Raw genomic sequence first — 25,665 nt, forward strand, 5'->3', positions numbered from 1 at the left:
TTCCTGGTTAAAGCAGAGGGCTGGGAGTCAAAGAGACAGTTTTGTGTTCTGACAGTGTATTTCCATCTGTCAGAAAGAAAGGATTTGGTTACTGAATTTTGTATTATGACAAGAATCAATGATCCAGCCTACTTGAGGCTGACTGATGAACTTGAAATGGGAACAGAAATCCAGAAATAACACAGGGAATATGCACAATTTCTTCATGGATCTCAGATGTTGCCTGCTAGAAAATGCTGAGGCTTGGCAGCGTAAGATTTGAAGGTAATTTGACACCTTGACAAGTTTAGTCAAGTACAGTAAATGTGCAATTACCCTGGAATGCTAAATTACCACCTGAGTCAGAATTACATTTCCTTTGTAACATTTTCATCAGCTCTCTAGTCATTTAGAAGCTGAATTATAGATCTTCCGGTTATGCAAAATGTCTGATCTTTAAAAGGTGGATCATTCATGTATGTGCCTTGACAGTTCTCGAAAGTGTCTGTTATCTTGAGAACAAAAACCTCTAACCAAGTCTGTTTTGCTGATGCAGCAAAACTTGTTTCCTATAACAACTTTTTTTATTTTAAGACTGTGAATGGGCAATTTTCATTGTTCCAAGCTCTGGGAATCTCCCCTGCTCCAGGCCTTGAAGGATAAATGATGTGCAAGCTATTCAGAAACTTTTTGCTTGTAAAGCCTGTTTTACTCATGAAAGAGGTAGTGCCCCTTCTTGTCCTAGCTTTGGCTGAAATACTTTTGACAAGGAAACTTCTGGGATCTGCATGTTTGGATAACGGGCACAGGGCTGTAGCTGTAGCAGAAAATAAACTTACCAGGGTGGAATGAAAACAGCTGAATAGTGGGCATTCAGCACGGAGATGGTTAATTTATTATTGTCTCTCTAGGTGCAGTGGCGAAGTCAGCCCTTCATGTGACTGTCTTGTATGACAATGTGGGTATTGCTCAGGCTGTGACAGAGGCAGCCCCGGAGCTTGTCAATGAAGTAATGACATCTGAGCTGCAAGCAGGTAAAAATTCTGAACTGAAAGGACAGAATCAGGACTCCCAAATGGTCCAAAATGGTCCAATAATGGTTCAAATCCACATTAAGAAATTCACTCAGGATCCCAAACAGCCAGTGAAAATGACCTACTCAAGGATGTTCTATTTTATTGTTCCATGACTCAGTTGCTTGACACCTCGGGATACTCTACTTTCACTCCAAGAAGTAAACTGTATACCTATGCTGATCTAAAAAACCCTGTGTACCTAAACTGTGTACATATGCTGACCTAAAAAAACCAGAATTTAACTTTGTCCTTGGTATTTACCTGTGGGCTAAACTGCTCTGATGTCTATTTCTGACATGCTATCTGTGTGTCTTTCATCTCTCCTCCTTTTCTTCCTCTTTCTATCAATTTGTCTAATCAGTAACATGTCCATGTGTCTTCCATAAGCCCTAACTTCAGAATTGCCAAAGAAGGCAAATCTTGTCAGAGAACTTTGCTCCAGAAGTTTGGTCTTCATCAAAAAAGGAAGTAGTCTTTAGTCCATGTACCAAAGTGGAACTGTTACCCATGGGAAAATGCCTGTCTGAGCCTGCAGGCAGCCTGATACAGTTAAAAGAAGCACCAAACTTTAATCCTGGGTGTTAACTCTGTAATATAATGATACTGACAAGAGCTGTTAATGACTTCATTATCAGCCATTACAGCACTAATACAACTAATCTGAAACTCCATACCAAGAGCATCAGCTCTTCCATATCCAACTACGAAAAAATTCAGCAACCTCAACTGTGAATGGAATTACTCAATATGAAATTCTGATGTGTGTGGAAAGTAATACCAAACCAAAGTCATCATAAAAATGATCTGAAAAACAAAAGGGCACATTGTGCAAAGGTATCCATATTGTTGAATAATTTTTCTTCTTAAACGGAACTGTAGTCCACATGGGTCCACACATGTTTTAAGGAAATATTTGATATTAGCCATAGCTTCGAGGATATCGAGTGCACCCTCAGTAAATTCGTGGATGATACTAAGTTGGGTGGGAGTGTTGATCTGCCCGAGGGTAGATCTGGACCAGTTAAATAGATGGATTGAGACCATTGGTTATTCCCTGCATTTCTTTTAACTGCTCTTCAGGAAAACTTATTTTATCTTTTGCTGCCTGTGCTGGGAGTGAGGAAACTGTATGTTTACTCATTGAAAATGGAGCTGATAACAGAGCACAAGGCTCCTTGGGTAAGAACTGTTCAATAACCTCTTTCAATTTTGCTTAAATGATGTGCTATCAACAACATATCCCATTTTCCCAAACTGTTTCTGACTGTTGTCACTTCATTGTGACAACAAGGGCAGTGTGCCCTTGTGGCCAAGAAGGCCAATGGCATCCTGGGGTGTATTAGAAGGGGTGTGGTCAGCAGGTCGAGAGAGGTTCTCCTCCCCCTCTACTCTGCCCTGGTGAGGCCACATCTGGAGTATTGTGTCCAGTTCTGGGGCCCTCAGTTCAAGAAGGACAGGGAACTGCTAGAGAGAGTCCAGCGCAGAGCCACGAAGATGATTAAGGGAGTGGAACATCTCCCTTATGAGGAGAGGCTGAGGGAGCTGGGTCTCTTTAGCTTGGAGAAGAGGAGACTGAGGGGTGACCTCATTAATGTTTATAAATATGTAAAGGGCAAGTGTCAAGAGGATGGAGCCAGGCTCTTCTCAGTGACATCCGTTGACAGGACAAGGGGCAATGGGTGCAAGCTGGAACACAGGAGGTTCCACTTAAATATGAGGAAAAACTTCTTTACGGTGAGGGTGACCGAACACTGGAACACACTGCCCAGAGGGGTTGTGGAGTCTCCTTCTCTGGAGACATTCAAAACCCGCCTGGACGCGTTCCTGTGTGATATGGTCTAGGCAATCCTGCCCCGGCAGGGGGATTGGACTAGATGATCTTTCGAGGTCCCTTCCAATCCCTAACATTCTGTGATTCTGTGATTCTGTGATTCTGTGATTTTAAGAGTGCTGAAGTATGAGGTTCAAATAGCCTAGTGAAAAGCAGTGAAGAGCGATGGTCATGAATCATACATAGTATATGGCCCTTCCATAAGAATATGATCCATGTTAAGGTTTCTGAAGACAAGCTGGAAGTCAACAATGGACAGCTGATCTTTCCAGTTTCCAGAAATCTAAGCTCTGTTGATGTCCTTTGTGAAAGAAACACTTTAATATTAGTTTCAGCTCAGCAAAGTCTGTTGCCTATGACAAGGCAAAACACTTAGGGATGTGCATATGAAAAATTACGCCCAAGACTGAAATTTCAAAGATATAAACAATACCAACTGAAAACCAGAGGGAGAAAACAATCTGCTCTGGAGAGGTTGTGATCCTCAAGGGTCGGTACTGGGACCAGTTCTATTCAATATATTCATTAATGACTTGGATGAGGGAATAGGGTGCACTGTCAGCAAGTTCACTGATGACACAAAACTGGGAGGAGTGGCTGACGCACCGGAAGGCTGCACAGCCATTCAGAGGGACCTAGACAGGCTGGAGTGTTGGGCGGGGAGAAACTTAATGAAATATAACAAGGGCAAGTGTAGAGTCCTGCATCTGGGCAAGAACAACCCCATGTATGAGTACAAGTTGGGGACAGACCTGTTGGAGACCAGCGTAGGGGAGAAGGGACCTGGGGGTCGTAGTGGACAGCAGGATGACCATGAGCCAGCAGTGTGCCCTTGTGGCCAAGAAGGCCAATGGCATCCTGGGGTGTATTAGAAGGGGTGTGGTTAGCAGGTCAAGAGAGGTTCTCCTCCCCCTCTACTCTGCCCTGGTGAGGTCGCATCTGGAATATTGTGTCCAGTTCTGGGGCCCTCAGTTCAAGAAGGACAGGGAACTGCTAGAGAGAGTCCAGCGCAGAGCCACGAAGATGATTAAGGGGGTGGAACATCTCCCTTATGAGGAGAGGCTGAGGGAGCTGGGTCTCTTTAGCTTAGAGAAGAGGAGACTGAGGGGTGACCTCATTAATGTTTATAAATATGTAAAGGGCAAGTGTCATGAGGATGGAGCCAGGCTCTTCTCAGTGACATCCGTTGACAGGACAAGGGGCAATGGGTGCAAGCTGGAACACAGGAGGTTCTGCATAAATATGAGGAAAAACTTCTTTACGGTGAGGGTGACTGAACACTGGAACAGGCTGCCCAGAGAGGTTGTGGAGTCTCCTTCTCTGGAGACATTCAAAACCCGCCTGGACGCGTTCCTGTGTGATATGGTCTAGGTAATCCTGCTCCGGCAGGGGGATTGGACTAGATGATCTTTCGAGGTCCCTTCCAATCCCTAACGTTCTGTGATTCTGTGATTCTGTGATCCTAGAGCTACCTAGATAGAGAAATGCTTAGTTCCAAACTAACTACTCCTAAATAAGAAAGGAAAGAGGCTTTTGTACTGATAACCTATCCTATCCACTTCGGGTCAGCAGCAAACTACCTTTTTGATGAGTTTTCTTGTATATCGAAGGCCTCTACTTGGCAGCCGCCATCCTTAGGTTTTAAAGTGGATGTGTTTGTAGTGCACTGAGAGGGTGCAGGGTGCTAAGAAATTGCTTTCTCTTACTGAAGCTGAATAGAGACTACTTAAGAGTCCGTCATAGCTAGGAGACGAGGTTTTTTTATCTTATTGTTTCAGAGTTCTCATTTTCTGTCAGACCCCTACAGGTAACACTGTTCTCCATATCCTGGTTCTTCAACCCAACAAGACCTTTGCCTGCCAGATGTACAATCCCATCCTCTCTTGTGAAAGGACTAACATGGGGCAGGAAGCCCTGGAACAGATTCCTAACAACAAGGGACTCACTCCATTCAAGTTAGCAAGCATAGAAGGCAACATGATAGTGAGTATGTGAATAGCACTCAGATTACCTAAAACTGTCATTTCCATCCTGAACTGAAGGAGTTTATGGATTACCTGCATATGGGACAATTTAGATGCAGAAATGAAGCTGCCCAAGGTAAAATGTGATAAGACTGGACCTGTGCTGATCCAGAGAGAACTTCTCAACTCCTGCATCATCATTAACAAGTTATCATACAGTGTATCAGAGGACTATTCTGGTCAGTAGTGACTTAGGAGATGAAGCACCTATTATCAATATCATCTAACATTACAGCAAGAACTTGGGTCAGTCCTGGCTGAGGGAAAAGAGGACCTCTGTTAAACTGTTAATGCTTGTAACACAGGGGATTTTTGGAAATCTATCCACCCTGCTATTGACCCAGATCAGCTTACTTAGCTTGGGAACCTGGTAACACCAGAGACTGGCAAGTCCATTCTCCCTTTGCAGGAGAAAATGCAGTTGGGGAATCCGGGGAGACTATAGAGTATATTGGTTTGAGTAAATGTTTTTATTGATTCAGCTGTTCCCATCTCATTAATTAGATGTTTCAGCACCTCATGCAGAAAACACATCCAGTGGAATTTTGGTCCTTTGACCTCCACCTTGTATGACCTCACTGAGATTGACTCATGGGAAGATGACCATTCTCTCTTGGAACTTATCATCAACACAAGGAAGACAGAAGTATATTATTTGATCTCCAACTCCTTCTTTCACTGAGAAAGTTTTGCACACTTTCTAAATATCCCACAACATTAGAATTGTCCACATGTTGAAAGCTAGGAGTGCATCTGTTACAGTAAAACATCACGACTGGCATAACCTCAGAGGAATTTGGGCTGAATGTCCAAGAATGGCCTGGTCACAGTGTTCTCTTTTCCTCCTAAGTACCCCCTTATCCCACTTTCTTTCTCTGTTTTCATTATGGCATTGTTTATCTGGTGGGTACACTGGGTCTTTGTGGCAGTAAAGGAGTGAATAGGTCAGTGAGAAAAACTGTTGCTTTTTCTATTAGTCTTTCTTTGCCCGTGGCATTTTAATCATTTGTGTTTGACAGGAAGAGTGAAGTACAGCCAAGACTGGAAGGTTCTGCTTCATCTTGGTTTGTCATAACTTTGGCAATGATAGTCTTCCCAGTCTGGAGTGAGTTGTTCATAGGTTACTCTTCTCCTGATTGACAATGTAAATTTAATCTGGTTTCTTTTCTGAGGTCCAGATGATCCTTGATCTTACTCCTGTTCCTGAGCTCGTGAGTTTGAAGTGGAATAAATATGGATGTAGCTCTTGCTGTATCCTGACTGTGTGCTATGTGCTCTACATGATCTGCTTCACCATGTGTTGCATTTACTGACCTCTGAAACTTCAAGACAACACCAAAACAGATCAAAGAGACAATACTATATATGTGCAGAAACTGCTGCAGGTATCTGATTCTTCATGTCCCCTTCATATCCCAAAGCGACTAAGTCTACACAGGGAGTCCTTAGTGTCTGCCATTACAGTTGGGAATGACTGCAAAAGACCACAACTCTGCCGACATAATGGAGTGACTCAAGAGCTTCACCCTAGCTTTCCCAGGTCAAAATAACAAGACAGCATAGGCTTCAGTATGGTCTAGAAGCATATTTGGAGTTCCTGAATAAGCTTTTATGGACTGCACTGAAACTCAGCATGACACTTCAACAGATTGCCCATTATTTAGGGAGACACAGTCATGGGCATGCCTGTGCCTGTCTATGCAGTATTTCTTATAGTTGTAGTGTGTCACTACAAAGGAAGAAGTAGCACTTCCACTTGAGAAGCACACTTTAAATCCTACAACACTGTCCAAAACTTTAAGGCCTTCTAAAGCTGGCTGCTTCGAGTTCCGGGGACATTTAGGCTACATGCTGTAGTCAAGATAGGGGACAGGTCCCCACTATGTGGACTAGCTAAACAAGTGGCTATTATGTGATTTAATATTACTCTGTCTTTTTTATTCGAAACCTCTTCCTTCGTTCTCTTCTTGCTTTTGTGTGTGAAAGGTATGTAAAGGTGTTAATGGAGAGCTCTGCTTATCAATACCTCTCAGAAACTGATGATTTGTTTCCATTTTATGGATGAGGAAACAGAGTCATGGAAGAGAAGAAGCTAGCACTTTGAAAACTGCTTGTGATTTTTAGTTCCCCAGTTCAATGGACAATATGAAATATCCATGGCCATATTCTGCGGATTAGGTATCCGCAATTCCAGGTGAACTCTTTGGCAATTCAAATGCTCAGAACCTCTGAAAATCATCCTCTACTAGGTTGTCTACAACCATGAACCTGACTGTGAGATGATTAGGTAGCCATCTTTTGTTAGCAGTTGAGACTCAAATCAGTTTTCCTTAGACTAAGTCATACTCAGTTCTCCAGGCTGCAGAGCTTCATAATAACACTGAGAATTACAACAGAAGTTATACAATGAGGAGGATTTGTTTGTGTTGGTCACCATTCAGCCTGCTTAAATGGATCTTTAGGGTCATATCTTTGTCAGTTTCTAATGTAGAGAGATCTCTTTCAGGAATCTTATGTGACTCCTGAAGATAACCTCCGTCTGGTGGGGGAACTGGTCACAGTGACAGGGTCTATAATAATATTGATCTTGGAGGTACGTGAGAACAGTTTACATTTGTAATATTTTCTCAGTTTGCAATTTGACTGAATATAAATGTAAACAGTGTATACCTCTTAGGTTCCAAACATCCTCAGAGTTGGAGCAACTAAATACTTTGAAAAAACCATCTTGGGAGGGCCTTTCCACATCATCAGGTAAGGTCCCACTCTTCCAAATTTCAGAGAGATTTTGTTTCTGGGATGTATTTAAGAACATTTCCATTTTATAGATGGGAGGGAGGATGGTGTCAAGGAACATTAACAAATGGAATGTACCTAATGGGGCAGCAATGCAGGAGAAGGTGTGATTCTAACTCTATATTTTTGCCTCTTCTTCCTTTGCAGCATCACATATGCTTGCATGATTCTGGTAACCACGGTGATGTGTCTCACCAGCACAACTGGTGAGGTGGTGTCCATGTCCTTTGCCCTGATGCTAGGACGGTGCAATGTAATGTATGTTGCACAAGGCTTCCAGATGCTTGGACCCTTTACCATCATGATCCAGAAGGTAAGTTAAAGAAGTTCTTTGACCGTGAAAGAAAAACTAATACATGTGTCAGGGATTGCTACACAGACTAGAAGTTTTAGAATTATTCCATACATAAGTATAGGCTAGGATTGTAGCTCAGGCCTTTTGGCAGAGTGGCCACAGATTCAAAGATTGCTACCTGAAAACCAATTAAGGACTATTTTTCCTTTAATTAGGAAGTCATTCTAAGGGGAAAAACTGGATGATAGGAAGTGTTTATATTGCTCCCTGGGTAATGTGAAAGAAGTCACATCCAATCTGCTAACAATGGCAAGAATAGATGAATGTGTTCAGTCCACAGGACATCACATAAACAATGCACAGGAGACTAGCAGGAAGCATTCTTGTTGGGATTCAGTCTTGAGGGATATAGGCCAAATGAAGAGTCAGGACCCTGAATTTTAGGAGAGCAAATTTTCAGTTGTTTAAGGAATTAATGGATGGGAACCCCTGGGAAACTGCCCTCAGGGTTAGAGCTGCTGAACAGAGCTGGCAGCTCTTTAAGGACATTTTTCTCAGAGTGCAAGACCTCTGGCTTCCCATGTGTAAGAAATCAGGCAAGAAGGGCAGGAGACCAGCATGACTCAGTAAGAACCTCCTGGTCAAACTAAAGTGTAAGAAGGAAATGCACAGGCAGTGGAACCAGGGACCTGTATCCTGGGAAGAATATAGGGACGCTACCTGAATGTGTAGGGATGAGACCAGGAAAGCTAAGGCACAGCTGGAGCTGAATTTGGGAAGGATGGAAAGAATAATAAGGGCTTCTACAGGCCCAGAAAAGAAAGATTAAAGAAAATGTACCCCCCTGCCCCGATAAATAAGACAGAACTGGTGAACACCGACACGGAGAAGGCTGAGGTACTAAACAATTTTTTTGCCTCAGTTTTCATGGTAGTCTCTCTTCCCAGATTTCTCAAGCTCCTGAACCTCAAGGCAGGGATTGGGGGAATGAAGTCCCACCCATTGTAAGTGAAGATCAGGGTAAAGACCACCTAAGGAACCTGAACACATGTTAAATCCATGGGACCCAACAAGATGCATCCCAGGGCCCTGAGAGAACTGGCTGATGTAGTTGCCAAGCTACTTTCCATCATATTTGAAAAGTCATGGCAATCAGGTGAAGTCCCCAGTAACTGGAAAAAGGGAAACATCATCCCTGTTTTTAAAAAGGGTAAAAAGGAGGACCCTGGGAAGTACCAGACACTCAGACTTACCTCTGTGCACAGTAAAATAACGGAACAGAACCTCCTGGAAGATATTTTGAAACATATGGAAGACAGGGAGGTGATTAGAGACAGCCAACATGGCTTCAACAAGGGCAAGTTTTGCCTGGCTAATCTAGTGGCCTTCTATAATGGAGTGACTGCATCAGTGGACAAGGGAAGAACTACAGATATCAGCTACTTGGACTTCTGTAAGGCCTTTGATACGGTCCCCCACAATATTCTTGCTGCTAAATTGGAGACATACGGGTTTGATGGATGGGCTATTAGCTGGATAAGGAATTGGCTGGACAGCTGCACCTGAAGAGTTACAGTCAATGGCTCAATGTGCAAGTGGAAACCAGTAACGAGCGGTGTCCTCAAGGGCCTGTACTGGGATTATTTAATACCTTCATCAATGTGTCATTGATAGTGGGATTGAATACACTATCATCAAGTCTGCAGATGACACCAAGCTGAGTGATGCAGTTAATATGCTTGAGGGAAAGGTTGCCATACAGAGGCACCTGGACAGACTTGAGGAATGGGCCCATGTGAACATCATGAAGTTCAACAAGGCCAAGTGCAAGGTCCTGCAACTGGGTTGGGGCAGTCACCAGGATCAGTACAGACTGGGGGATGAATGAACTGAGAGCATCCCTGTGGAGGAGGACTTGGGGATACTGGTGGATGAAACATTGTGTGTCAGCTGGCCATCTGTGCTGGCAGCCCAGAAAGCCAATTGTATCCTGGGCTGCATCAAGAGAAGCATGGCCAGCAGGTCGAAGGAGGTGATTCTACCCCTCTACTCTGCTCTTGTGAGACCCCACCTAGAGTACTGCATCCAGTTCTGGGGTCCTCAGTGCAAGAAAGACATGAACCTGTAAAAGTGGGTCCGGAAGAGGGCCACAAAAATGATCACAGAGATGGAACACCTCTCCTATGAAGAAAGGCTGAGAGAGTTGGGGTTGTTCAGTCTGGAGAAGAGAAGCCTCCAGGAAGACCTTCTTGCAGCCTTTCAATATATAAAGGAGGCATACAAGAAAAATGTAGAGAGACTTTTTCCAGGGCCTGCGGTGGCAAGACAAGGTGCAATGGTTTTAAACTGAAAGAGAATAGGTTTAGATTGGATATAAGAAAGAAATTTGTTATGATGAGGGCGGTGAGACACGGGAACAGGTTGCCCAGAGAAGTTGTGGATGGCCGTCCCTGGAAGTGTTCAAAGTCAAGTTGGATGGGGCTTTGAGCAACCTGATTTAGTGAAAGGTGTCCCTGCTCATGGCAGGGAGGTTGGACTAGATGATCTTCAAAGGTCCCTTCCAACCCAAACCATTCTATGATTCTATGATTCTATGATATGGTGCTTGAAATTGAAGGAATAAAGCTAGATTCTTGAATTGGGAACAACAATGATGGAATTAGAGAGGGAACATTATCAGTAAGGGAGAAGTAAGGTTCTTCAAAAGGCACAAGATAAAGGCAGTCATTTTCAATGGTTAGCATGGCAGAGAGAGTCACTAAGCCGGAACAGAGTATGTCTACTGGATCCGGTTTCCATGTCTGGGTATTGGTGGAATGGTTTAGCTTCTTACTCATAGGATAACACTAAGAGGTGACACTTTTGGAAAAGCATGCCATTTCCCCTTTATTGGGGAAAACACTCTAAAAATAATATTTTAAAAGTTCTACATTTGCATAAATAAAAATGTTGACTGTGATACTGTTATAATATGGCTATTTAGGTTTATGATTTAGGGCATAAATAGAACAACAATTTGATGAAGCAGGAAACAGTCTTATTTTATAGCCACCTCTTACAGACACTTCAACGTGTTGATTTAGAGCATCAAGTCATTCTGCTGTCAGCACATTAGAGTCCTCCCACTGGATCACTTGGATGGTACTTTTCATCCTCACGGTGAAAAATATTCAGTATGTTATTCACTGGTACTCTACAAACCTGAAAAAAATGACATTAGTTCTCCAGTTTACATCCATGGGATTAGGGATAAATCCATACTTCATTTTGCCTGTGCTGCCATCTAACTAGATGATTAAACAAGACAGAAGACCAGATGATCAAATGAGACAGAGGACATCCAAGAATGGACCCTTGATTCGACTTGGTATGCCAAAAAATGAAAAAGCAGGGTAGATTGATGACTAGGATATTAAGGATACCATTACTTAAGAACTTACGAGTAGTTCAGTATTGTGGGATCTTGACTATGATGGCTCAGTTTGAAAAGAGGACTGGAAGGGGTGCAGGTTATTTTTTATTTCTATCATCAGATTAAAAGACTAGGTAATTAACATGGTAAATTCCCATATGAATGGGACCACAGATGCCAAGAGATGTGTGGACAAAACATTGAGTTGCTATGATGGAACATATACACTGCAGTCCTGTGCAACCCCAACAGCACAGTATCATTAGCGTTATATAATAAATTACAAGATAATTTTACAGCATGAGCATCCAGATCCACTAAAAGACTTTAACACCTAAACGCCCAAGCCTGTGATCCATAGTTTCCCCACCTGATCTCTTCAGGTAAGAGGATGTAGTTGCTTAAGATTTTGTTGACTGAGTTATTTTAGATCCTAGAATACTGCTGCTATGATTAGCCATCAGATCACATATGTGACTTAGAGTTTACCTCATCTAGCTTTGCTCTGACTATACCTTGTACGGTACCTGATCTGATAGGTCCTTTCTGAATATACCTAATAAACCAAAGCAGGCGTGGAAAACATTGAAAGAATACAAAACAGCAGTCACGAACAAATATTTGTCAGGCGGTAAGGCCTACCTTTGATAAAGCCATTACATTTCTAGGTGACGGAGACAAAAATTCTGAATCGCTTTCCTTGTTTAGACATTTTATATTTGTAAATTCCTAATTGTAATTTAAAAAATGCATTAGCAGTATGGCCCAGGATTTGGGACTCCTCTGCCCTTAGAGTTTCAGAAAATTGAAGCCACAGGTTCAGTCCTCACTGTGTTTAAGGAGGGCTTACAACTCAGCAATAGCTAGATGCCTGATTCTTCTGACAAGGAGGTCCTGAACAAGCAAAGGAAAACTGTATCTAGAGAATAAGTGGCAGACACTGATATATTTTCCTTAATTTGGGTGGTTCTTCTGAGTATTTGGTTTGAGATTTGGACAGCAAAGCTCCAATAAAACGGACCTTGTATGGTCCTGTGCTGGTTTTGGCTGGGATAGAGTTAATTTTCTTCATAGTAGCTAGTACAGGGCTATGTTTTGGATTTGTGCTGAAAACAGTGTTCATGATAATGCAGCAATGTTTTCGTTATTGCTGAGCAGTGCTTACACAGAGTCAAGGCCTTTTCTGCTTCTCACACCACCCCACCAGTGAGTAGGCTGGGGGTGCACAAGAAGCTGGGAGGGGACACAGCTGGGACAGCTAACCCCGACTGACCAAAGGGATATTCCATACCATATGATGTCATGCTCAGCAATATAAAAGCTGGGGGAAGAAGAAGGAAGACATGGATGTTCGGAGAGATGGCGTTTGTCTTCCCAAGTAACTGTTATGCGTGATGGAGCCCTGCTTCCTGGAGATGCCTGAACACCCACCTGCTGATGGGAAGTGGTGAATGAATTCCTTGTTTTGCTTTGCTTTGCTTGCATGTGCGGCTTTTCTTTGCCTATTAAACTGTCTTTATGGGGTTAAACCATGACAGGTCCAAACTTGACCTATGGACCATTTTATGGTTTATTATTTTGCATAATAGATTGATAATACTGATTAAAGACTATTTAGCATTGTAAAATATCAATATTTTTGATATTTTAAGAGCCATTTTTTGAAAACTCTCATCTAAGGCTAGTCCTTGACAGCTGGCAAAAAAAAAAAGTGCACATTCTATCTGCATAGAATGGATTTCCTAAAAAAACATTTATATCAGAAGGATCTGGGTGTCCTAGCAGCCAAAGAACTCAATTGTGAAAGGCTTACTATGATCTATGGGTGAATAAACAGCGAACAGAGTCAGTGTGAGAGGCTGGTTTCCTATCCATGTATAGTATTAGTGAGACTGGTTTTGTTTGTTCTTGATATTCTCCTCTTAAAAAGGACAACCAAAAATGTGGTGAAGAAGAGAACCATAACAATGATGGGAAGGCCAAACGATATGTGTGACAGGGAGACATTTAAAGATTTCAGGTTTTTTGAGTATAAAGAAGTGAATATGTGACCTGATGACAGTGGGAAATGCAGAAATACCAGATTACAAACAACTCTTTATCCTAATTGGGTAGTGTACAAAAAGTGACAGGCAAACAGCAATTAAAAATTATCATAACAGTAAAATTGAGTAGCCATGGGGAAAATCAGTCCAAGGTACCTGGTAGATTCATTATTCATAAATTAATCAAGATTAGATGCCTTTCTAGCAAAGCTTCTTCAGTCAAGTGTAAGTTAAACTCAACAGTGGGTAAATAGGTGAAATGTAATGTTCTGGAGGGTAAAGGAGATCAGACTAGATGATCAATGTTCCCTCTTCTGCCTTAATTTCCATTACAGTTCTTTGTGAGAGGACTTGGTCTTATTGCTAGTACTTGTCTAACTTGCAGATAATATTTGGAAATCTCATGTGCAGACTTGGGTCCATAAAGGGAGGGCTTATTCAGAGGATCTAAATTCAGGATACAAATTCAGGGGAAGAGAAGAGGACTGTTGGAATTTGATCCAACTTCTAAAAAATTCCAATACCCATAGTAACAGAGAATCTACGTTCTTCTCATACTTCTTCAGAAGCAATATGGATTTACTGTTGTTATTGATGTGTTCCCGAAAATTTCCCAAAGTGTATGATCGAATACAGTATAGCCAAACATTGTGTTTGTCTTGCGATACAATGTCGCATGATGTAGCCATTATACTTCTTTCTTTCCAACCTGCTTGGATAACTCAGGAGGTGAGAACAGAATATTGGCCCATCAGTACATAATAGGACGCTGAACTTAGGAGCCTTGAAGACCATAAGAAGAGCTAACTGAAGTAGCTATATGTAAGTAAATGTAGACATAGACATACATAGGAGATGTGGCTGTTGTGTCCTATTGTTTGGGCTAAAATCTGATGCTGTAGTTTACAGAGATAATCCGATTATGCTGGCCAAGGCCATGATAATGGCCTTGGGTGTTTTTCCTTTTCCTCTTCTTTTTCCTCCTCTCTTTTCTCTTAGCTTTTTACATCATCAGACCTAGGATCCCAATGAGTTGGGCCACTTCCACAACCAGCCCCTGGCACTTTTAGCACCTTTGAGCTCTTCCTCACCATCATTGATGGACTTGCCAACTATGAAGTGGACCTACCCTTCATGTATGGCATCACTTATTCAGACTTTGCTATTGTGGCTCCTTATGCTCAACTTGCTCATTGCCATGATGGGTGGAGCCTGCTGGAGAGTGGCTCATGAGCAGGATGAGCTTTGAAGAGCACAGGTGAGAAAACTGTTCAGCTATGTAACTCCCTGTTGTGAATTATGAAGAGCGTGTTGGAAGGGACAGACTGCTTGCCAGTCCTGGAAGAGGCAGAGTTGGGATCCCATTGACAAGTGAGACATGTTCAGTTGAGAAGAGTTGTGGATTTTCTTATGGAGGGAAGAACTATATTCTTATGAGCAAAGGTAGGGCTAGAGGAGAAGTACATGTAAATGTTTCATGAATTCAAAGGTGATTAGAAGTGTGGATTTTATCTTTGCTACATTGGTCTCATGGCAACTATGGAAATACTCTAGTTATTTCCTGTTTCTGCATCCCTCAATGCCTGCAAATATTTATTTATGTATTATTTAATTTACTGCAGGTTGCTTCTACTACTGCCATGCTGGAGAGGAAGCTGCCACGACTCCTCTGTCCTCGCTCCAGAATCTGTGGCCAGAAATATGGTCTAGCGGACAGATGATATCTCAGGTAAATTCTGTTAGAGTAGACAACTAAACACAGTAAATTCACATGTGTAAACCTGTCAGGAATGACTACCCTGTTCTAAGAAGTCAGACCCAGTGAAACAAACCACATAATGTAGGATGGGATTGTTGGGACCTGATGTGGAGTTCTGAAATCTGAGGCTGGACAAGAACCAGGAAAAAGATAGAATCAGAGTTTTAAAAACCTTGTTACATTATATTAGGTCCCACTCTTGTACCCCAAGTAGATAATTTTTATCTATGGTTCATCATAAAGTGAGGAACTTACATCATGAAGTGAGGAATGCAGCTTAGAGGGATCTTAAGTAAATGTCTTAGCATATTCACAGCCCCATAAACTGTCACTGCTAGAAAGTGTCTCTACATTTTTAATCTTGAGTATCATCCAGTTCTTTTCCATTCACTCCCATTCCTGAATTGCACTCCTTTAAACAATTCCTATGCCCTACCTAAGTGTCTTTAGATGATACCCAGCTGGCATGGAAATTACCTCACATTGCTTGGCCTTGTCAAACAAAGATTAAGGACAGATATTATTGCTCTCACACAAAAAGCGTAGCAAATTCCTTTCTGAAGGGAAGGCATCATCTCACAGATGTAAGAAAAGGGACCACATCTAGGTCTGTGGTATTGAAAGACGAACTTACAAGAACGCAGCTTGCCAATTGTGCTGCGTTCTGACTGTGGCTGGGTAAGAGAAGTCTCAAGAAAGGTTCATTGATTTCATGATATATATTTGTGTGAAGCTACTCAACCTAAGATCCTCAGGTTAGCTTAATAAATTAGTACTATTTTTCTAGGTCTAGAAAAGCAACCTAAATTTGAATAAAAACAGTCTAGCAGTCCTAACAATAAATAGTACATCCTCACTAAGTCCTATGTGCATGCAGTTAAGCAGCTGTTCACATAATCCTGAGTATGTCCCTAAGCTGACATTTAGTTTCCTAATTGATAGGTCTGATAGACTGATCTTTCAGTTTGCAATAATATTTCACTTGTCAAAAAAATTCATTGTTTTTCAGTACAAATAGCAGGCAACGCACCTGCTGGACTACTGCTGTTTTTACTGTAGTTCTCTTCATTGGGGAAAACTACATTTGTGTATTATGATCATTGTTATTATTGTTGTTAGTTTGTTCTTGTTACGAGTCTGTAGAGATGACAGGTTAAAATAGCAACAATTTTGCAACTTAACTTATAGTAGAGACATTAGGGTACATTATAATTACTGTCCTTTTTAATAGAGCAACACCAATAGTTCTATTTTTAAATAACTTATTTCAGATAGTGCCTTCTCATTCATATCTGTCAAACTAGCTGACTTCTTGAAGAAACTTGATTTTCTTATTTTTAATCTCCTGTTCACTTGCAGAGTCAATATGGTTCAAAAAGGACTAGAGTCTGTTCTCAGCAACAGAGTTGTTTATAAATGATCAATCTGTTACAGCTGTCCAAATGCATGGACAGTAGTAGGTTTGTATAAAAGTTACCAAAATGCAATGAGAGAGACAGTTGCATAGATGTAAGTAAAATTTTAGTTTTAGCCAGCAGCATGTATAATTTTTAGTGCCACTGTAAACTAGAAAAAATCCAACCTTACTTAGCATGGCCTGAATTTAAGGCATTAGTTATCAGAAGCAAACAGCATTATCGCCATTAGCTAAGCACACTTGGTCTTGTATAAGAGACATCAATAACGGACCAAATTCTGTTAACTAGTTGAGGCATAGATGCCAAGATGTCAACACATTGTACCCATACTTGTCACTTGCGCTTACAGCAGTTGACTAAAAGACCATGTTACTCCGTTCGTTCAAGGAACAAACGTCATGGAAGAAACTAGAAAGAAATCTTGATATGTTTTCATGAATCTGCATGTTTCCACTGAGACTATTTCAGGAAGAGAGTCTCATCACTCAGTAAAGGGAGATAAAATATATAAGCTACAAGGCTTTTTGAGGGCAGTTAAGCCTTCTCTTCTGTATTTCAGGTAGCAGAACACCAGGGGGAGTAATTCCTCTTTGAACGGGCCCGAGTTACAAAACTGCAAGGTCTAGAACGAACACAGTGATTTCTCATTAGCTCAGTGCAGCCCTTTCAGTAACACAGAAGTGGAACAGCTTCATACAGAGAGCATAATGATCTTGAAGGCCACAACAAAATGTAAATTCTGAAAGAGGTGCCATTTTTTCCATATAGATTTGAAAAGTGAAGGATTAAACTAGCTTTTTAGCAGGACATGAGGTTTGCTCTTCCATGCTGTCTTTTAATGATATCCAGAGATTCAAATTTACATGTGATCAACCATCCTTAGGATGCTCAATACTCATGAATAGTTCCTAGCACAAAATACATGTGAACAGCTCATTGCATTGACCCTTCTAACATCAGCTGGTTTCAGGGATGAGAAAGAATCATTTTTGTCCTGAACCCAACTATTACTTAGCTGCATCTGTATGTGTAAGAGCTGTGTAGTTGACTGCTGAGAAAGTGTGCCAAAGGTAGGATAGATTCAAGCTGGTTACCTTCACTTACACTAGCCCCCAGGTAGATTCGTTGGCTGACCAAAGGAGATCCAGCGGTAGGGACAGCTCTACCTTTGTCTGCTTATTAAAGGCAAGTTCTTGGTGTTCCTCATCCTTTCCCACCACACCCAGAGATTTCATTCAGCTTAATAACATGTGAATTGTCTGGGATTAAGGAAGCTACAGCAGCTTCTTTCTTTCTAGATAGTCCCAAGTGCTGAATATATTTGTCCTAAACAGACAGATTCTTTCAACTCTCTTTCAGTAGCATTAAGCAGCTTGTACTCCCTCAACTAGCCCTAATATAGTATTGTCAAAGTATGCACTAAGATTACATTCTTGAATTTTAAAAAATAAACAAACAAAACAAAAAATAGAGATTGCAAGCCATATCATCTGCACATGCACTGAGGATACCTGGGTGTCAAACATAGAAATCACTGTGTAAGTGATACTGTCATTGAGCCTTTCCTCAACATCATTTCAGGCATGGATGCAAAAATCTTAGCTTACATGCTTGTCTTTGAATACCATGGGTGAGCAGGGCCTGCTTTTGACATAAACATACCATGGCTTAGTGAGGCAGGGGGTACATGTAACTCCTGGCTGAGAATTCCATTTGGCTGCTGAAGCAGCATAGGTGGGAACTTGCTTGCCTGACGTGCTCTTTGGCAGGATGATACATTAACTGACATACTGGTGCAGACCCAGTTGTCTGTCTGGGAGACTGTCCAGCAACAGACAGCAAAGTCAGGTGCAAGGAACCTCATCAGGAATAATTACGAAACAGCTTGCCCTTAGGTGAAGTTTCTTCCTGTTTCCAGATAGTGAAACGTTGGTGTTCAAACAAAAGAGCTATTAGCCTTTGCAATATATTCTTTCCAACTGTAGGTATGATTCTTCTGAGTTTTCATACAAATGCCCAATGCCCTTACGAAGGTCTACGCATTGATACCTCCGCATTTAATTTACTCGGTCTTCTTATGCAATGCATATTGTAGATATCATATGCAGTAAATGTCGGCAATAACTTGTTAATCTTCCATTGCTTCTCTGGCAAAGGATATAGCTCTGTAAGACTTTTTCGCATTGTTTCTCACTCTTCTGGTGAAGGACAGATATCAGGTGCCAAGGTGAGCCCCACTCCTTTCCCTCCTGATTCTCATCCCTACATGTTGAGGATGTTCATATATTGCAGGACATCCCAGATGACATCTGTGGAAACAGAATGTAGGATTTCTGCTTTCACATGATCGAGAAAAGTGAGATCAGGGTATTTCTAATGCTTTTGCCATGACTGCCTTTCCTCCATGCTTGCAGAGTTGAGAACCAACATGATGACAAATAACACAAGATACATTGCTACACAAGAGCTTTTGCATCCCAAATTGAGGAAGAAGTTAAGTACTCTGAAAACAGGGAACACCCTGGGAATAAAGAGAATGCAGAGATTTCTTACAGAAAACAGTTATCCTTTTGCACTCCGTCTGTGACCACAAGCCTGTCCTTTTGCAGTTCTAGCCACAGCCAGGACATCTTGACACTTGACCCCTTGGAACCATCATAGGGACATTTCAACCTTGCCATAGAACAGGAGGAAGAATAGATCTAGGATGTCCAATCACTACTTGCCTGCCTTGGTGTAGTGAGTAAATCCCTTTTCTTTGACTGTGAAAACAACTTCACCACAGACTTCATATGCAAAAGTAAATGTCCTACTGCCTGAACTACCACCAAGCAGTTCATTTCACTGCATCTCCCCATAAGAGGCTACTAAACCTCATTGTCATTGGTATGAGATTCAGACAAGGCTCCCATTTTGTCTCCCATTGCATGAAGACAGAACTGGTAAGGCAAGAGACTTCAGAATAGGTGGTAGGCTGCAATGAGTGCCCCAACCCTTCTCCTGGAGAAAAGCTAAGTACCTGCATAAGGTGTGCATGGCTTGAAGATCTGTTACGTGAAGTGACTGAGTTGCAGGAAACAGTTAAAAGGCTATGCAGTATTAGAGGAGCCGAGGTAAGAAATAGATAGGTAGGTGGTATCAGCGTCATGCCCCATTAGAGGACACCACTGAGAAAGAGGCACATTGGACCCTGGTGACCCACAAAAGCAGGACTCTGCTTCAGTCTGCACGCTCCAGTATCACAACTAAAAACAGGTAAGAAGCTTTAACAGCTATAGATTCCCACGAGCAAAATCCACAAGGAGAAACCGTACCAGCAGCACACAGTGAATACTGTAAAAAGAAACGACAAGTGCTCATAGTGTGTGACTCTCTGTTGAGGGGCACTGAGGCGCCCATCTGTCGACCTGACAGAGAGTCATGAGAGGTATGCTGCCTTCCAGGTGCTAAGGTCCAAGATATTGCTAAGAGGGTGCCACAACTTGTCAAGAGAACAGACTACTATCCACTGCTTCTCTCTGATGTGGGCATGAATGACACCACAAGCCGGAACCTGGGCAGAATCAAGGAAGACTACAAAGCCCTGGGGGTGCAAGTGAAAAATATTGGTGCCCAAGTTATCTTTTCCTCTCCGGTCATGGAGAACAGGAGAGGTGCCTGAGGACTGGAGGAAGGCCAATGTCACACCAGTCTTCAAAAAGGTCAACCTAGGAAACTACAGGCCGGTCAGCCTCACCTCCATCCCTAGAAAGGTGATGGGACAGCTCATTCTGGATGTCATCTCTAAGCACGTGGAAGAAACGAAGGTTATCAGGGTAGTCAACATGGACTGACATGCGTCATGCATGGGAAAGCATGCTTGACCAATCTAATGGCCTTCTATGATGACATGACTGGCTGGGTAGATGAGGGGAGAGCAGTGGATGTTGTCTACCTTGACTTTAGCAAGGCTTTTGACACTGTCTCCCATAATATCCTCATAGGAAAGCTCAGGAAGTGTGGGATAGATGAGTGGACAGCGAGGTAGATTGAGAACTGGCTGAATGGCAGAGCTCAGAGGGTTGTGATCAGCAGTGCTGAGTCAAATTGGAGGCCTGAAGCTAGTGGTGTCCCCCAGGGATCAGTACTGGTTTCAGTCTTGTTTAATTTATTCATCAGTGACCTGGATGAAGGGACAGAGTGTACACTCAGCAAGTTTGCTGATGACACAATGCTGGGAGGAGTGGCCGATACATCAGAAGGCTGTGCTGCCATTCAGTGAGACCTGGACAGGCTGGAGAGTTGGGCGGAGAGGAACCTAATGAAGTGCAACAAAGGCAAGAGTAGAGTCCTACACCTAGGGAGGAATAACCCCATGCATCAGTACTGGTTGGGGACTGACCTGCTGGAAAGCAGCTCTGCGGAGAAGGACCTGGGAGTCCTGATGGACAACAAGTTCACCATGAGCCAACAATGTGCACTTGTGGCCAAGAAGGCCAATGGTATCCTGGGGTGCATTAGGAAGAGTGTGGCCAGCAGGTCAAGGGAGGTTATCCTCCCCATCTACACTGCCCTAGTGAGGCCACACCTGGAGTACTGTGTGCAGTTCTGGGCTCCCCCATTCAAGCAAGACAAGGAACTACTGGAGAGAGTGCAGCACAGGGCTACAAAGATGATTAGAGGACTGGAGCCTCTCTCTTATGAGAAGGGGCTGAGAGAGCTGGTTCTGTTTAGCCTGGAGAAGACTGAGGGGGGATCTTATCAATGCTTACAAATATCTTAAGGGCAGATGCCAAGAGGATGGGGCCGGACTCTTCTCAGTGGTGCCCAGCGACAGGACAAGGGGCAACAGGCACAAACTGAAACACGGGAAGTTCCATCTAAATATGAGGAAAAACTTCTTTACTTTGAGAGTGACGGAGCACTGGAACAGGCTGCCCAGGGAGGTTGTGGAGTTTCCTTCTCCAGAGATATTCAAAACCCGTCTGGACACGACTCTGTGCAACAAACTCTAGGTGAACCTGCTTTAGCAGAAGGTTGGACTAGATGATCTCCAGAGGTCCATTCCAACCCTTGCCATTCTGTGAATCTCTGATTCTGTGAAGAGAAAGAATGTATTTTCTGCATATAGGTTTCCACTACGATCAAAAGAGGCCGTAGGATTTGAACTAGATCACTAATTTTTCCACTAATCTTGACCCCCCAAGGCATGGAAAACGTAGTCTGCCGTGCTTCCCCAAATGGCCCGCAGAACTTCTAGAATACAGCCATACATGAATAAGCATACATGCACTGTTGTCCTCTGGTGAATACATATGGAAGATGCTAGAGACCACAGATTCCTCTCAACATCTTGTGCTCAATAAGCTTTCTGAAGAGGACAACACTTGTTCAGGCTCAGATGCTGTAGGTGGAGCTGACAGTCAGTCAGCATACATGTAACTTGATTTGTGCGTATTACAAGTTCGTAGAAACCCCTTAAAAAGCAACAGACTCAAATTTTCTAGGGTTGGACTCACTCTAGTCTGATGTGTGTGGGTTTTTTTTAATCTTCACACTCTCTTTGTACTGCTGTGAATGTTCTATTCTTGTTTCCTTGTATTGCTTTTGTATTTACTTTTTTTATGTCTTGAAAGAATGCACTGCTATTCTCCCTCTTCAACTGAAGAAAATTAACAATAATGTTGCTGTAATGGTGTAACAAAGAATCTGAACTGTGCTGGCTATTCTAGTGCAACAATTCAGGAGCACATCCTATCACATTATGGGACTCTTCAATAACTACTAAATGTGGCTTCTCAGTCTTTAGTTGCTGGGTTGACTGGGCGAATCCTTAAATCTGTACAGGAGTAGTATCTGCAGAAGTTGTGCTATTCTAACCTTGACAGCTGGAGAAATACAGTAAGTTCATGACTAGTTTACAGTGAGCCAACAGATGGGCACAGATCAGAACAGCTAGGGGTTATTTCCTCTCTAGACACAAAGAAGGTATCTTTTTATATAATGTCTTCATTGAGGTCTTGCTTAACAAGGCCATTTCCATTCCCTTTCCTATGTGTTGGTGAGGTGGACAAATGTATAGTTTATGGTTTTCCTCTCAAGCTCAGCTTCATGTTTTCCTACTCCTGCATGGGGACAGATACAGAGATACAGTCCTGAAGCTCTGCTCCTCCTCAAAGCAGATCTTTCCTTAAGCAGGTACTAGTCTGTCCAGAGGGAGACATAAGCTCTGTCATTCTGGTCATTCTCATGCACCTTTACCAGACAACACATTTCATCCCAAGGACATTGTTATTCCTTTCTTAAGGACTGAAGTGACTTGTGGGACTGGTACCCTTCCCTGATCACTCTTGACAAGAACTTGTTCAAGTTTCACCTCCCTTGTTCCAATTGTCTATTTGGAGTTGACTACTGCAGGTCTGCATTTTCTTCAGAAACAATATTCAACCAGCTGTGATGAAACTAGTTAGGGTGAGAAAAAAGAGCAAGTATTTTTCAAAAGCAAAGGGCTTCAGTTTTTTTTGTCATGCTCTTCAGTGTCTGTAAGGGGGTCAGAAGAGTACTAACCCAAATTCCATGTGCTCAGGATTTCAGAATACCACAATTTATGCCCTTCCTCTCAACAGTGGGCTTGTGAGGACCAGAATCTATTCATTTCCTTCTGCATTTGCAGATACAGCAGAATGGATTCCAGGAATCCTTATTGTTCCATTCTGTTGCAGTACCATAAATAGAGTTGAGTAGCACCAAGGACTTGCTGCTCCTTGCATCAGCACAAAGGATAAATAAGTTTCCCTCCTGGATCATGGAGCAGACTCACGAGCTGCACATGAAATAGCATAGAATTTTGAACCCTTTACTCTCAACCTCTTTACCACGTGACATGTCTTATTGCTTATTGCATATTGCACACTAACTGGAAGTTGAGTTCTGGACCGAGGTGGCATATCAAGTGATAGCCTGATGCTCATCTCCATCTGAGTAATAATCTCTCATACCATGATGGCATTCTTTTGGAAAAAATGGTAATTTTTTGTTGCCTTTATTATGTTTTTGTAGCTTTGCTGGGCTCCCAGACACAGATAAAGCCTGCTGATGGCTTTGTAAAGTTGTCCGATACCTTTTGTTGGCAGAGAAGAGGCAACGGGTACATGTGATCTGTCCAGGCTATTATTCCATCTCCTCCCCATGTTTTTATAACTTTCCCTCCCCCAACCCATTCCCAATGTATGATGTCAGCCACATTTAAATGCCACCAGTTATTTAGCTCTGCTTTCAAATCATGGCAACACTTTGTTTTTGTTCATGGACATGTAGTGTGCACTCTCTGGGTGCATTAAGTCTTCAAGTAGCATAATGACACCTCTTTTTCTTAAAGTGAAAATCCCTCTGAATTCCCCCAGAACCCTTCCAGAGTTTGAGACTAGTGGAATAAGGATGGTGTAAACATCACACTTCAACTGGTTCAAGCTGATTCAAATGGACTCGCATGAGCTGGATGCTGTTTAGAATCTTTTTCTGGTGACCAATGAGGGTGATGCCAATATGCTGGATATCTCTGCAAGAGAATAGAGGATGTGGAAGGTATTAAAGTGCACTTCTTGTTCTGAATAGTCCCAGTCTATTTCCCTGTAGATCCCAATCAACATATATGGATATATGTGTACATGTATCTTTGAGAAACAGTTGTCAAGGCTTCTCCTTTTGCTTGGCAAATGTGTGTGGGTGGAGGGGGTGTTGGCAGAACTTGGTAGGTTATGATACAAAAGGCAGCAGTGGAAGTGGGCAATGAAAATGATCAGAGGGCTGGAACACTTCTCCTATGAAGAAAGGCTGAAAGAGTTAGGGTTGTTCAGTCTGGAGAAGAGAAGCCTCCAGAGAGACCTTCTTGCAGCCTTTCAATATATAAAGGAGGCATACAAGAAAGATGGAGAGAGACTTTTTACCAGTGCTGTAGTGACAGGACAAGGGGCAATGGTTTTAAACTGAAAGAGAATAGGTTTAGACTGGATATAAGGAAGGGTGGTGAGACACAGGAACAGGTTGCCCAGAGAAGTTGTGGATGCCCCAACCCTGGAAGTGTTCAAAGTCAAGTTGGATGGGGCTTTGAGCAACCTGATCTAGTGAAAGATATCCCTGCTCATGGCAGGGAGGTTGGACTAGATGATCTTTAAAGGTCCCTTCCAACCCAAACCATTCTATGATTCTACGAATGTTCCTTTTCCTTGCTCCTGTTATGGCTTGTCCTACGCATCTCCTTAAAAGTGGTTATTACCTGTGGCAGCTGTGATGAACATTCTGATGTAACAGTCTCTCTGTAATACTGACAATATGTTTTGTAGTGTACGTGGGATCATTATTAGTGCTTATAGAAACAGATTACAAATGTACAGTGGTATGGAGGGTGTCCAGAGGCCCTAATAATATACAATAAACAGCAACTACTTTGCTCTGGCTTCCCTCTCCTTTTTCATGTATATGTATTCTCCATACAGCCCTTACTAAATATTTCTCAGACTGCTCTCGCTTTCTGCATGGAAAACTCAGTGTCTGGTATCTTCTGCTCTCTGCCCCTCTACTTACTCCAGAGTCATGCGTGATATGACATCAAATGTAATCAGACCAGCCTGGTCAAAATTCTCCTTGTAACGGCCCATCTTGATAGCATCCAACCACTCATGGGCATTGCTGAGTGAAGGGAAATCTGGAGGACAGTTGCTCAGGAGAGGCTGAGATGGTCTGCAAAAGAGGCAGGTTCTAAAAACCCAAGTTATCAACATCAGCTGATCACACTAGTAAGGTAAGAGCTATTAGGAGAGAATGCAACCTCTGGAGAGCACAGAATGGAGAAGAACAATGATATTTGTTCTTCATGCCCTGATTCCTAAAGTCCCACCTTGATGCTCTGTTTCTAGGCTACCTGTGTTCCCTTTTCTGCCTGAAAACAATCAACCCAACCCAAGAAATTGATCTTTCCTTCCCATTTTATACTCTCTCAGGCACATTCTCTTCTTGTTGCCCCTGATCTTTTCACACTTTCTGGGTCTAGAC

At 42.4% G+C, this 25,665-nt stretch overlaps 1 protein-coding gene and 1 pseudogene across 1 annotated transcript in view; one reads left to right on the plus strand and one right to left on the minus strand.

Moving 5' to 3' along the window:
- The first annotated feature begins 233 nt into the window (after positions 1–233).
- On the plus strand, positions 234–13,909 carry LOC137664052 (transient receptor potential cation channel subfamily V member 6-like; annotated as a pseudogene).
- A 10,154-nt stretch (positions 13,910–24,063) lies between these two features.
- The window catches only part of LOC137664373 (ephrin type-B receptor 5), a 76,969-nt gene continuing 75,367 nt past the window's right edge, over positions 24,064–25,665 (minus strand). Inside the window, exons 16-17 of the mRNA XM_068402314.1 lie at positions 25,198–25,353; positions 24,064–24,172 (exon numbers count right to left, since the gene is read on the minus strand). Coding sequence (XP_068258415.1) covers positions 24,064–24,172; positions 25,198–25,353 — 265 coding nt within the window. The remainder of the gene's footprint in view (positions 24,173–25,197; positions 25,354–25,665) is intronic.

The sequence above is a fragment of the Nyctibius grandis genome, chromosome 5, assembly GCF_013368605.1.
Source record: "Nyctibius grandis isolate bNycGra1 chromosome 5, bNycGra1.pri, whole genome shotgun sequence".
NCBI classification, from domain to species: domain Eukaryota; kingdom Metazoa; phylum Chordata; class Aves; order Nyctibiiformes; family Nyctibiidae; genus Nyctibius; species Nyctibius grandis.